Here is a 15403-nt window from a genome sequence, read left to right as displayed (position 1 = left end):
ACCTTTCTCACTAGTTTAGGAACAATTTGCACATGGGGGTAGAAGTGGAAAAGGAAGGACCATGTCTTAATTGGCTCAGTGCCTTGATCTATAGTCAGGTACACAGGAAGTACTGTTAGAAGAAGTTTGTTATCTGGCCAGTTTGGCTCAGTGGTTGAGCGTTGACCAATGAACCAGGAGGTCATGGTTTGATTCCCAGTCAGGGCACATGCTCTGGTTGTGGGCTCGGTCTCCAGTGTGGGGTATGTGCAGGAAGCAGCCAATCAATGATTCTCTCTCATCATTGGTGTTTCTATCTCTCTCTCCCTCTCCCTTCTTCTCTGAAATCAATTAAAAACAATTAAAAAGACATTTGTTGCTTTTCCTCTGCAACATTTCTTCTGGTCATGGCATCCTCTCTTTCCTTGAGACATATCTTATATAGTTCAGTGGGGATGAGCTCATCCCCTTGGTCACAGGGATGTCTGAGTATGAACCAGGCTGGGCAACCAGAGCTTCATATCTCCAAGTTGCAATGATTGGCTCAGGGAGTGGCTCACGGCTCAACCTTAGGGCAGACAGAGTCCTCTCTGAGGGTTTTCTTTCAGAGCTACTGGGAAAGACCATTTCTTTTTACTGAAGTTACTGGGAACTGTAGGCATTAAGTGGTCATCTTGCCTATTATGTAGAAAGAGCCCATCCAAGAGTTAGACAAGGAGAGCTCTGAGACATCATCTGAGGCCCTGGGTCCAGCTTTGACTGCAGATGAATGAATACTTGTTCATAGGAGGACAGAAAGAAAAAAAATGCACACCAGTCTTGGAGCTCTATGGTTTCATGATACTGTAGAAGGAGAAAGCTGAATATTAGGATATCCAGAGACATTTTGTTCCCAACCCTGCCTTCAAGAAGCTTAGAGTCTAGTTGAAAAAATAAAACATATAATAATACAAAACATGCTGTATGGAGAGATCCCTACAAAATGTTTAATAAGGCGACATGCTGCCCCATATTTTCTGCTGCTTCTGACCTTGGATCAGATCTTCAGCCCTCTCCTTCAAGAATGTTAATAAGGAAGTAGGAAGCAATGATTCGAGCAGTAAGAGATATGGGCTCCTGACCTGAATCTATTTCTTACTTGCTATGTAAAGTGTTAGTATTTGGTGCTGTGTTCCTTCGTTTCCAAATCTATAAAATTATGCAGTTGATCTAGTTGACCTCACTAATAACAATTACTAAAGATTCTTTCACTGTGTCCTACATTTGAAAGAGCTAGGGCATGAGAATTAGACTGACTTGGGTTTAGATCCCAGATTCACTACCAACTGACCCTGAACAAGTCACTTACCTTCTCTGAGCTTCTGGTCTCTAATACGTATGTAAAATGGATGTAATGACACCTTACCTTGAAAGGTTTTGTGAGAACTAAGTGAGAATGTCTGAGGAAGCACCTAGCCCTGGGCCTGGCATATCACTGGTGCTCAGTAAACAAAAGTGGCTTCCACATCATCATCTTTATCAGCACAGTCTTTTCCCAATGATTTAGCAGGTGAGTCTGAAGAAGAGCAGCTACCCCATCTCTTTCCCCTTGCCCACTCTTGCCTACTTAATGCTCATTAGCAGAGAGGCAGAGGTAGCAAACAGAGGCAAAGCTCACACCCATACCTTTGCCTTCCCTGCCTTTTAGTTAACAACAGCAGTAAGAGAGTAGTAAACTCTGTGGAAGAGATTAAAGTTAGTGATCGATTTGGAAATATGAGGATGTTTTCGTTTTCTAGCCATATCTTTCCGCATAGTATGGTAAAGAAAGTAGCGTCCAGCCTAGCAACATAGAGCCAGTTCTCTTTTCTACTCCTTAAAAAGTTCATCAGAGTTTTGAGGCCTGCAGTTACCAACATGGTGATAGTGGTACTAGTACCTATCCTGTATTGAGTGCGTATTATTGTCCAAACTTTTAACATCTTTTACCTCATTTAATCTCACAAGTTTGAGAGGTTATGTACTACTACTATGGACTTGGTTGGAATTCCAGTTCTACCATTTACCGTACATGGTAAAATGCTTAACATCTCTGACCCTCTGTTTTCTCATCTATAAAGTGACAGCTATTTCAGAATGTTGTGAAGATCCATGATGATACATGTAAAAAACTAGCACTTTGTCTTATTGCTGGCATGCAATCAATAATCATAGTTATTGACATCATCATCATTCTTGTAGCCAACTGTTGGGCTGCTCCAGAAGGATTTATGACTGAGTGGGAATTGGATTAGGTGACCCCCTAATGTCATTGTTATTCTCCATAGTGTTCCGGGAGAGGCCGTAGAGTGAAGTGATCAGGCACAATGGGCACTTGAGAATCACACTGATCAAGTTTTAAACGCGGGCTCTGCCACTTTCTTAATGGGAGACCCAAGCAAAGGGGATGATGAGATCTATCATGTACAGTTGCATGTTAAAGTCAATAAGACAATTTATTTAAAGCATTAGCACAGTGCTAGTATATAGACATTACTTCACAAATAGTGACTGTCCTCACCATTATCATCCTTCCTGTGGTGCCTATACTGGGAATAATGGGCAAACATGAGGTTTGTTCCCACTGGCTCCCTGTTTTCTAGGTTGTTACCAAATAATGAAGACATTGTGTTTCAGGAAAGTTAGTGCAGACATTCCCTGAGGGACTTCTTCGTGCTATAGCCTGTGGTTGGTGTCATTAAGACATAATTTCCTCTTTTAGCTCCTAGATAATGTTTTTTTCCAGAAATGCACATCTTTGTGTGATTTCGAGAGGAAGAAACACATTAATACTAGTAAAAAGAAACGAGAGTGTCTTTAACTTCACTAACAGGATTTAATTATTTTAATGAAATCATTCAATTCTGATTTAACCTATAAGTCATTCACCTGTGCTATATGCTACTAAACTGCAATGTATGAGAAAATTCAGTTTGGAATATACAGTAGGTTGAATAATGGCCATTCCAGAAGAAGAAGAAGAAGAAGAAGAAGAAGAAGAAGAAGAAGAAGGAGGAGGAGGAGGAGGAGGAGGAGGAGGAGGAGGAGGAGAAATCTTAACCCTTGAACGTTGTGAATGTTACTTTATTTGGAAAAAGGGTATTTGCAAACATTATTAAGGTTTTTGAGATGAGATTACTCTGGATTATCCAGGTAAACCCTAAATGCCATCACAGTGTCCTTATAAGAGGAATGCAAAGGGAGATGTCACACAGACACACAAAGGAGACACACAGAGGAGGAGGCAAGAAAAGGGGATGATGAGATCTAACATGTACAGTTGCAGGGATTGGAGTGATGGAGCCACATGTCAAGGATTGTCAATAGCCACGAGGAGCTGGAAGAGGCAAGGAGTAGATTATACCCTGGAGCCTCCAGAGGGAGGGTGGCCCTGCTGATACCTTAGTTTCAAACATCTGGTCTCCAGAATTGGAAGAGAATAAATTTCTGTTGTTTGTGGCAATTTGTTACAGATGACCCAGAGAACTATTACAGGATCTCAGAGCAAAATGAGCATTTGTGGGCCAGTCGAGAATGAAAACTGTGGCAGCCTAGTATTCTTTGGCATATGTTGGAGATGGGAGTGGCAGAACAGTGAAGTTCAGGGCTTGAAGTTGAATAAACTAGGCCCAAATGATGTTTCTACCACACTGTGGTTTTGAACAGCTCATCAAACATTCATGGGCACTTTCACATCTAACTAAAGAGTGGGTCTGGAGTAAGGAGGGCCATCAGCCAACTCTGCAAAAGCTCATGTAAGAAAAGGACAAGGTGCCTGGCCAGTGTGGTTCAGTGGTCGAGCATTGACTTATAAATCAGGGATTCTGAACAAAGTCAGAAATTTAATATTCCTCCCTGCTGGAACGGTGTGGAGGAGTGCTCCCAGCATCCCCCTTCCTTTGATATATCACTGAGTTTACCCACCATTGTGGACCATTCAAAAACACTTAGACGTACATGATAGACACACATCAGTTCATTGGGCGTGTCCTCCTTTTCAACCTATGGAAGTGAAATCCTCAGGAGCACCCTCTGTGGCATGCTCTGGTTTGTCTCAGCTCATCAGGGTCTTGGACAGCAAGGCATTTGTTCCTAAGCCACTCGTCCCTTCAGATGGCCCTCATTAGAAGGCAATAGATTGGCCAGGACCCAGAGAGGCCATCATGGGTCAGTGTGCCCCTGTCCAAATAACCACTTTTCTGAGTATAAGCCATAGCATACACATATTTTGCAGCTTCACCCAATAATGCCTTACAAACAAAATCAGGAGAGGCAAAAAAAAAAAAAGTTCTACCATCCACGTATCCATGGCTTCCAAGTACCTATTTCTAGACCAAATTTCTCCCCAGACCTCCAGATTTATAGGCCTGGGTGCTTATCTTATTTGAATGCCTGTATACAACTCAAATATTAAATGCCCCCAAACTGGTCACAATGTCTTACCTTTCTGTCCTGGCATTGAATGCACTCTGTCCACTCTGACCAGTCACTCAGCTGGCAGTTCACTGCTGTAGATGTGAAGCTCCCAGCCCACCGACTCACTCTCCTAAAATAAGAAAGATCCCAGCTTCAATTTAAAAAATTTTATTATGATAATTCCAAAAGGCCTTTTAATATGAAGGCATGTTAATAATATGAAAACAGATGCTAAATTTTTCCCTGTTATATTGAGGTATAATTGACAAAAATTATATATATTTAGGTATGCTATAAAATATATATATACTAGAAGCCCAATGCACAAAATTCATGCATGGGTAGGGTCCCTAGGCCTGGCCGGCCATCAGGGCCAATCTGTGGGGTGATCAGTGGGACGATCAGTGGGCTCCCACTGGCACCCGCCTTGGCTGGCCTGGGACCTGCAGGCTGGGGCAGCTCCTGCATTGAGCATCTGCCCCCTGGTGATCAGTGCGCATCATAGCAACTGGTCATTCCACTGGTCATTCTGCTGTTTAGTCAATTTGCATATTAGGCTTTTATTATATAGGATATATAAATAATTACCACAATGAAGCTAATTAACAAATCCATCACCTCACAATTACTTTTTTTGGAGGAGTGAGAGCACTTAGTGCCTACTCTTTTAGAAAATTTCAAGTAAGTATACAACAGAGTATTATTAACTACTAGGGGCCCAGTGTACGAAATTCATGCATTTGGAGGGGGTGTCCCTCAGCCCAGCCTGCACCCTCTCCAATCTGGGACCCCTCAAGGGATGTCCAACTGCCCATTTAGGCCCGATCCTACCAGTAGGATCGGGCAGTTGGACATTCCTCTCACAATCCAGGACTGCTGGCTCCCAACTGCTCGCCTGCCTGCCTTCCTAATTGCCCCTAACCACTTCTGCCTGCCAGCCTGATCACCCCTAACCACTCCCCTGCCAGCCTGATTGATGCCTAACTGCTCCCCTTCCAGCCTGTTTGCCCCTAACTGCCCTCCCCTGCAGGCCTGGTAACCCCTAACTGCCCTCCCCTGCAGGCCTAATCACCCCTGTCTGCCCTCCCCTGCAGACCTCATCCCCCCCAACTGCTCTCCCCTTCAGGCCTGGGTCCCCCCAACTGCCCTTCCCTGCAGGCCCGGTCACCCCCAACTTCCCTCCTCTGCCGGCCTGGTCACCCCTAACTGCCCTCCCCTGAAAACTTGATTGCCCCCAACTGCCCTCTCTTGCAGGCCTGGTCCCTCCCAACTGCCCTCCCCTGCTTGCCATCTTGTGGTGGCCATCTTGTGTCCACATGGGGGCAGCCATCTTTGACCACATAGGGGCAGCCATCTTGTGTGTTGGAGTGATGGTCAATTTGCATATTGATAGAGGCCTGGTGCACAGGTGGGGGCCGGCTGGTTTGCCCTGAAGGGTGTCCTGGATTAGAGTGGGGGTTCCCTTGGGACATGGGGTGGCCTGGGCGAGAGGCCTGTGGTGGTTTGCAGGCCGGTCATGCCCCCCAACGACCCAAGCGGAGGCCCTGGTATGTGGGATTTATTTATCTTCTATAATTGAAACTTTGTAGCCTTGAGCGGAGGCTAGGGCAGGCCAAGAAGCTTGGCTTCCTCCATTGCCAAGGAAACCCAAGCCTCCTGCTCACTCCAGGGCCGCAACTATTTTTGTTGGGATTTATTTATCTTCTATAATTGAAACTTTGTAGCCTTGAGCAAAGGCCAGGGCCAGCCAGGAAGCTTGGCTTCCTCCATTGCCAGGGAAACCCAAGCCTCCTGCTCTCTCCATGGCCACAGCCATCTTTGTTGGGTTAATTTGCATACTTGCTCCTGATTGGCTGGTGGGCTTGGCTGGTGGGCGTAGTAGAGGTATGGTCAATTTGCATGTTTCTCTTTTATTAGTGTAGATTGTCACCGCACTGTATATTGCATCACTAGAACTTACTCATCCTACAACCAAAAGTTTTTCCTCTTTGACCAATCTCTCCCCATGTCCCCACCTCTTCTATCCCTATAACCACTTACTATCATCTACTCTCTGATTCTATGAACTCAACTTTTTAAAATGCAGTATTCCCTTCCTTTGTCTGGCTTTTCTCACTTAGCGTAATGTCCTCCAGGTTCATCCTATGTTCATCCACAAATGGCAAAATTTCTTTTTTTATGACTGAACATAGGCTGACTTTTCTAAGTTGTAAAGTTTGCCCATTGATTTGGGCATCTGGGTACCCATGGCAGCAATGTCACAAAATATTCCCTTACCCTTCCTGTTATCTGGAGGTGGGAGTGAGCAGAGAGCAGGGGAGGGGGGAGGGAATGTCCAGGGATGCTCAGTTATTCTTACCTGGAAGGCTTGGCTCTAAGGGCAGTTCCACACTGGAATGATTTTATCTTCCTTCTTAAGAATTACATGTGGTATTTTTATTTATTTATTTTTAATATATTTTTATTGATTTTAGAGAGGAGGAGAGAGAGAGAAACATCAATGATGAGAGAGAATAATTGACTGACTGCCTCCTGCATGCCCCCTACTGGAGATCAAGCCTGCAACCCAGGCATGTGCCCTTGACTGAAATCGAACCCGGGACCCTTCAGTCCACAAGCTGACGCTCTATCCACTGAGCCAAACTAGCTAGGGCTACAGGTGGTGTTTTTAAAACGAAAGTTGTATGGCCTATTGACCTTTCTCTTTCCCCCAATTTCTTTTATTGAAGTAAAATGCACAATACAAGTTACTATACTTTTAAGTGTGCAGCTCAGTGCCATTAAGTACATTCATTTGTTCTGCCACCATTACCACCATCCATCTCCAGCACTTTTCAGCTCCCTGCATCAGTTTTAAGTTGCCAAGCTTAAACAAAGGAAAAGCTGTGCATATTTCCCTTCCAGTCAGTCATACTTTTAAGAAACGAAAAATGAAAATTTTATCATGCTCCTGTTCTTGCAAGTATGATGCTAGAGGGTTTATATAAAATCTCTCTTTTCATTCTATATGAATCTTATTTTTACATAGATGAGTATTGAAGAAAATTAACATTTTTGAAGAGTCAGAGTAGCAAAAAGCCCAGTGGGTAAGAACATGGGGTCTTGGGTGAAGAGACTGAGTTTTAATCTTAGCCCCCCACAGACTTTGAAAACTTGAGCAAGTTATTGAGCTATATAGCTCTCCCATCTGTAGAACTATGTTAAAAATAAAATTACTTAATAGGGTTATTGAAAGTACATTAAAATGCTTTATAAAGTGTTTATTAAAGGTTGGCTTTTATTATTATACACTAGAACATTATATGGATTATCTCATGTAATCTCTATAACGATCCCAGGAGGTAAATATAATCAGCCCTATTTTGCATATAAGAGAGTTGAGATTCCTAAAAGCTAAGTAATCCTGAAGTCATGTCCCAAGGGTGACAGAGGCAGAATTTGAACTAGTTGGCTTGATGGCAAAGCCTATCTCTTGCTCCTCATGATGTTTGCCTGGCTCCAAGCCTGAGCCTCTTTCTATAGTGTCACCATCGCTGCTCCTATACCTTCAAAGCCTGGTCAGCCCACTGGGCAAAGTAGTCAGGTTGTCTTTTACCACCCACGTTGCCACAACCTCTGAGAATCAGGCAGCCTCTGCTACAATGAATGGAACAACTATCTCTTCAGTGTAGAATTAAAATGTACTTCAAATCTCATGCTAATTATGCCAGAGCTGCTACCCATGAGAAAGGATGTCACCTAGGCTGCAACCCTAGACAAGGTAGTCAGGAAAGTGACGGTCTTCTCAAACTTGGGTCCCAAGGCCCTTTTATACTATAATGTGCTACAGAGAACTCCAAAGAGCTTTTGTGTAAGTGGACTAGAGCCATAGATATTCACAAAATTCAGAATCGAAACTGAGAAAAACTTAAAAAATATATTTATCTATTTAAAATTACAATAATAAACCCATTACATGTTTCAATATATATAAAGTAAGTGTATTAAAAATACATTTCCAAGAATAATAATTAGTGAAAAAGTGTCGTTTTATATTTTTGCAAATATCTTTAATGTCTGGTTAGTAGAACGCAGTTAGATTCTCATTTTTGCTGCTTCATTCCATCTGTTGCTTTATGTGGCTTTGGTTGAATTCTATAAAAAAATCCCTTCTTGTACATTTATATAGTTGAAAAGTTATGCAGTTGAACAGTGTTTTAATATTCTTTTCAGATAACTGTGGCTGTTCTTTGATACCACACCAAAACTTGACATGGGCGATTCCTTAAAAGTTAGTTGCAATGTGGAATCTAAAAGCATATCAATGAATTTTTTATACCCTGTTACATTAAAATCCACTAGTCTATGTAAACTTCGAATGGATCTGATATCCATAGATGATTTTTGTAACATTAGGCATTGGAAATTTGAAAAATAATGGTTCACTGATTATGCATATACTAAAAATATTAACACATTCTTATGCAACATAAAAAGTCAAATTTAGCCGAAACCGGTTTGGCTCAGTGGGTAGAGCGTCGGCCTGCGGACTGAAAGGTCCCAGGTTCAATTCCGGTCAAGGGCACGTACCTTGGTTGCGGGCACATCCCCAGTGGGAGATGTGCAGGAGGCAGCTGATCGATGTTTCTCTCTCATCGATGTTTCTAACTCTCTATCCCTCTCCCTTCCTCTCTGTAAAATATCAATAAAAAAAAAATATATATATATATATATATATATATATATATATATATATATATAAAGTCAAATTTATTAAGATTGCCAGTGATGTCTTCAAGTTCATCATAGTGGATATGTTTTTCCAAAATTTTAATTTTTGCTTGAAAGCTCAAATTTTGTCATTGGTAACAATGTGTGTGTGTTTTTTTAAGTGATAAGCTCTCTGTTCATTTTTGAGACAAAATCTGCCAAATATGTAAGCCTGAATAACTGCAGTTTGACAGTTATCCTGTTGAGTAAGAACAATGTTCCAGGGGAAAAGGTGGCTACTTTTACTTAAAACTCAAATGATTGCTTTTACAAAAGACAACCATTATACTTCAGTGCACAAAAAGTTCTTGGTGCATCCTTCCCATTTTGACACACAGAATATTTAAATAACATGCATTCAAAGATTGAGGCTTCATAAAATTAATAATTTTTACTGTTTCAAAAAGGACTTTCTTGTCCTAGCTGGTTTTGCTCAGTGGACAGAGTGTCGGCCCACAGACTGAAGGGTCCTGGGTTCAATTTCAGTCAAGGGCATGTACCTGGGTTGCAGGATCAATCCCCAGCCCTAGTCAGGGCACCTGCAGGAGGCAACCAATCAAGTTGTCTCTTTTACATCGATGTTTCTCTCTGTGTGTCCATCCCCTCCCTTACACTCTCTAAAAGTCAATGGAAAAGTGTCCTCAGGTGAAGATTAACAAAAAACCAAAACTTTCTTCCAGTCCCATTCAGTTACATGGAATTTAATTTCTTTCCTCTGAGTTTGGTGCTGTTACAGAAGACCGGAAAAAAAACAAGCCATGCTTAGAGAAAAGGAGTTACATTTCATTAAGGGCAGGGCCAAAGAAAAATGTGCCTTTCAAATTCCGGCCCCCCCCACATGGAGGAAACCTTCTCTATTTATACTTTTCCTAGCTCTTTTGTCTCCCAAATTTGGAATGAGACTTCCGGGCCTTCTGGGAAAGAAGGCCTACATGCTGGGAAGGGGCCATGAGACCATATCTCAAGGCCTGGCCTGGTGTCAGCACTGACAACTCTGTCTGGGGCATAGTCCACGGCCTCTCTGGAATGGGAGTAGTCTTATTTTCCTTATTATTTAAGCAAGCAAGCGTTTACAGAAGCCAAAACAGCAGGGTTAAAATTTCAAACTGCAGTTTTTATATAAGATAGATGCTTCAGTGCCACTTCCTTAATTTATATCAAGGCCACAGTAGTTTTACCTGCCATTACTTTTGTACCATCTGTGCAAATATAAACACAGTGAAAAGGGCAAATGTCTTAATATTATTGTGAAATTGTTTTGAACTCATAGGACCTCCCACCTCAACCCACCTTCGAAAAGATCTTAGGGACTCCCTGGGCTCTATAAGCCATACTTTGAGAGACACTGTAATCTTTAAAATGATGCTGGTATGCATATAACCCCACCCTTACTATCCCTTCCAAGAAAACTTCAGTGCTCAGCTCACCATATGCATCTCTATTCTAAAATTTCTTTCATGGCTCTGGGAGACCTCGTCATCCCAATAAATGAGCCATCCAACATTCTGCTCCCTCGGTTGCATCTTTTCCTCATCTCTGATGACCTTTCTTTTTTTCACTCCAGTGTCTTCCATGGTCACATCCTGGATCTTCTCACTTTCTGAAACAGCTTCTCCTCCAAATCACTAATTCACAAGTCATCTGCAAATCGTTACTTGGGGGCTCCACAGCCTCTTCTCATCTATCTTATATGCTCAAGGGTTCCCACTGCACTTTTATTTGGATCTCATTGGGCTTCCATTCTCTTCACTCCTAAGCTTTCTTTCTATCAATAGGACCCCCTCCTATTTTTATTTGTCTTTATAACTAGTTTTGAATCCATGGTCTATAATTTTAAAATCTTAATTAGATCCTAAATTCCTAGACCCCACAGTTCTCTTGACCATATCTACCTGTAGAAGCCAATCCTGAATGAATCCAATTATCTGCTCCTTTACCTGGTGAGCTCCTAGATTTCTTTCAATCTCATCATAAACATCAGTTCCTTAGGGAGGCACTGTCACTAACCAGACTGTTTAGATACCTCCTTTCATATGATTTGGGTTTTTTATTTCTTTTTTTAAATGTCTTTATTGATTAAGGTGTTACATATGTGTCCTTATTCCCCCATTAGCCCCCTATCCTCCCCACTCATGCCCTTACTCCCCTGTTGTCTGTGTCCATTGGTTAGGCTTATATGCATGCATACAAGTCCTTTGGTTGATCTCTTCCCCTTACCCCCACCCTCCCCTACCTTCCCTCTGAGGTTTGATGGTCTGATCGATGTTTCTCTCTCTCTGGATCTGTTTTTGTTCATCAGTTTATGTTGTTCATTATAGTCCATAAATGAGTGGGATCATGTGATATTTATCTTTCTCTGACTGGCTTATTTCACTTAGCATAATGCTCTCCAGTTCCATCTATGCTGTTGCAAATGGTAAGAACTCCTTTTTTTTTTTTTACCACAGTGTAGTATTCCATTGTGTAGATGTACCAGTTTTTTAATCCACTCATCTGCTGATGGGCATTTAGGCTGTTTCCAAATCTTAGCTATGGTGAATTGTGCCGCTATGAACATAGGGGTGCATCAAGCTCTGCACATCTTCTCCACACTTAATTATCAAACTTGTAATATTTGTATAATTTCTATCTTCTCCATCATATTGTAAGCTGTATGAAGGCAAGTATTGTCTGTATACTTGCTGCTGAAGTCCCAGCATCTATCATGATGCAGAGCCAAGCAAAGTGCTGGGTAAATATTTAGGAAAGGAAAAAAGAAGGAAGGGAGGCAAGGAGGAATAAAAAGGGATGGAGAGAGGAAGGAATGAGAAAAGGAAAGAATTGAAACAATTTATGGGAAATAGAGTGGCATTGTTTCAAGATTATATTTGAATCTAATTTTCAGTTATCTAATTAAATGATTCTGTCATCTAGACATTCAAATGGATCAAGGTTTGTTCCATCTGTCATTTTGCCAATAGATTGTCCTAATAATAAAAGTTTGAAGCATGGGAATAGAGAGAAAGACAAGGGTTCTAATTATCAAAAAGGTGGGAGAGAAGGTTTGGGAGCAGAAATGTCTCCAGCATTAGTTCTGCATCTCACTATAGAATTGTCAAGATAATGTCATTGTAAGCCTACAGAGACTGCATTATGATGTCAGAATGGAAGGAAACAGTATTAATGGATGGAAGCAAAAGCCTAGTCAGAGCCGTGCTGTGTTGCTGTAGTTTTAAAAGCTTTGTGACATGATGTCTAGACAGAGGCACACACAGTAATGCTATCACTGAAGCAAGAGTACAAAAGGTACACGGGACCATTCATTAAATCATAACGGGGCTCCAACCTTCTAGCCATTAATAATGTGACCAGCATATTCTCTTATCGTTCCAATGAATTTTTAAATGTAGTTTATTTTTGCTGATTATAAAAGTAATGCATTCTCATTAAAGAGAACATAGAAAAGATAATGAAAGGAAAATTGCCCCAGTTCCTGCCAATATTAGTATTTTTTCATATTTCCTTTCACTCTTTATTTTCATAACATAGTTGAGGTCATATAGAGTATTGCATTTTATACCCTGCATTTCCACTTGATATTGCAGCAGAAATGTAAACTATTTATGATGGTTCCACTCCTCTAACATCAAACAATTAGATTATCGAGCACCCAGTTTTTCGGTGTCCTAAGTTATTTATTGATGATATATCCTGCAGAATGGGATGGCTGAGTGGAAGGATAGAAGTGATTTTAAAGCTTATGACACATATGGCCCAATAGCTTTCCAAAAGAATTGTACCAATGTTTCAATTACTTAAGGAACCATTAATAAATCTGTGGCCTAGTAAATCTTGGCAAATAGTTTAAAAGCATCTCCCAGCTACTAAAAGTCAACTCAAACAGTAAGACATTTACTATAGAGCACTGGGATTTGGGAGTCTTTGTGCATGTACCTTGCTGTGCTACACTATTCAAGTTGATTTAACTATCTGGCTTCTAGTTTTTTCCTCTGTAGAATCACACAAGCCAATATAGTGCTACTGCAGGGTTTCTCAGAGAATGCTCTGTATAGTACTAGTTCCTGAGAGATGTGACTGAGACAGAAGAGGAAAAGATAAGATACATAGTCAAATACATTTGGATACATTGCATACAACATATTACTTTTGGAGATTCAAAATGTCCAACGACATATTAAAGGCACCGAGAAGTTCCGCATTTTAATTTACTTAACCTAGCATTTACCCAATTTTTTGAACATGTGTCATTTTTTTCAGGTGACCTCTGTAAAACTATATAACACAGTTGAAGAAACACTGATATAACAGAAAGGGATTTGGAGTCCAAGCAACATGAATTTAAATCCAGTTTCTTTACTTAATAAACTTCAATTTTCTTATTGCTAAAAAACCAGGATATGCCTAACACACATGTTAGTTTCTTATCTCTAACCTCTTTAATCCCACATATGTCAGCAATCCTCTCCATCTTTGTCAAAATGTATTGAAGACCACTCGTCATGGGGGGCTGGTGAGATGCTTGCCATCTGCCTTTTTAAATAGGGTGGCATATTGGGCAAAGGGCATAAAACCTGAAGATGAACCTACAACTTGCAGGTCTAATGCTTGACCCCAGATTGTGGCCACCTCAGCAATTTAGATCACAAAATAATAATTAGCTGCCAGTCCTAAACTAGAAGGGCAAAAGCCCTAACCCTGATTATTGCCAGGGAGCTACCTAATAAGTTGGCTCAGCTTATATTCAAAGTGATTGTCACTAATTACATAACCTTGAGCCAGTCCTATTCAGTTACATGGAATTACATCATGAAACGGAAGTATTTTACATTTGATTGTGAAAGTGCTGAGTCTCCAGGCACCTCCCTGTTGCTAAGTCCAGTGGGAAGTCTCCCGGGTTGGTCTGACTTGCTCTCTGTTAATCATTGTGCCCTTCTTGAAGGCTTTCCTCTCTTGGACTCCTCGTACCACACTGTCTTGCCCACTTCCTGTGTCAGTGGCCAGTTCTCTTTGACTTCTCCAAACGCTGGAATTCCTCAGGGTGCAGTCCTGCCTCTCTTCTTTTCTCTTTCTGCTTTTCTCACTCCTGAGAAAGTGAGATCCATTTTCGGACCTTCACAAACCATCTCTATTAATGCCCCCTAAAGTAGATCTTCACCTCGGACCACTTCTCTGAAATCCTGTTTTGTTTATCCAACTGCCCATTTCATATCTCCATTACGTGTTTCTCAGGCTTGGGAAACGTAAAGGCTCCAAATATAAACTCTTAATTTTCTCCTTTTAACCAGCTTCTGTCTTGGTTTTACTTAACATCAATAAGTGGAGCCACCATAACACACTGTTGCTCAAGCCAGTCACCTGCCTTTGTCTTTCATGCCTTCCTCCCTCTAGCCCCCACACCCAGTCCTTGGGAAATGTCTGTCAATATTACCTTCAGAATGTTATCACAAGTATCTTCCCTCCCACCTACCTGGACGGCCCCCCGTCCTAATTTAAGGCACAAGTATCTCTCACCCATATCGCTGCTGCGGCCTCCAATGACAACTTCCACTTCACCTTTCTTCTATCCCTTCTTTGCACAGTCACAAGGATGGTTTTTAATTAGAAATCAGGTAATAGCCCTCTTTTGTAAGACCATTTAGTATTGTTTTTTGTTTGTTTGTTTGTTTTTTACTACACATAGACTATAACCCAAATTCCTCATCATGGTGCCCTAGGTCCTCTGTGATCCTTTTAGACATCCTCTCATGGCACAATCCTCTCACAGCACAATCCCCTGCTCGGTGCACCTCCCATCCTTCAGGTCCACCAACATGGCTAGCCGCTTCCCACAGTTGGGCCTTAACACATGTGGACCTCTCCATTCTCCCTGCTCCTTACATGGTTTCTCCTTGCCCTCCTTCATGTCCCAGCTTAAATGCCGCCCCTACAGAGAACCACCCCCCAACCAGCCTACCTTCAGATACCCTCTAACAAAGGGCCTATTCTTTCCTTCATGGTATTTATCATGAATTTTACTGAAATGTTTTGCTTACGGGTTTATTGCCTATCACTGCACTGTGAATTCCTTGAGGGTAGGGACATTATCTGTTTTGTTCACCACATGGTACCTAGCATACCTGGAATCCTGTATAATAAGAGAGGAATATGCTGATTATCCATTACGCCCTGAGGCGTAACTACCAACCGAAGAATAATGATGGGATCACAGATCTGCAGAAGGGTGGGGCAGCGAACTACAAGC

General features: G+C 41.6%; 1 protein-coding gene across 2 annotated transcripts in view; it reads right to left on the bottom strand.

Annotated features, from left to right (window-relative positions):
• Positions 1-15403, bottom strand: part of C8A (complement C8 alpha chain) — a 62594-nt gene that overhangs the window by 45111 nt on the left and 2080 nt on the right. For both annotated transcript variants that reach the window (XM_080656251.1, XM_080656250.1), the window contains exon 2: positions 4441-4543. In XM_080656251.1, the coding sequence (XP_080512377.1) occupies positions 4441-4543 (103 nt within the window). The remainder of the gene's footprint in view (positions 1-4440; positions 4544-15403) is intronic.

This window comes from Plecotus auritus (genome assembly GCF_963455305.1).
Source record: "Plecotus auritus genome assembly, chromosome: 2".
Lineage (NCBI taxonomy): Eukaryota > Metazoa > Chordata > Mammalia > Chiroptera > Vespertilionidae > Plecotus > Plecotus auritus.
This window is presented reverse-complemented; position numbering and strand designations above follow the sequence as displayed.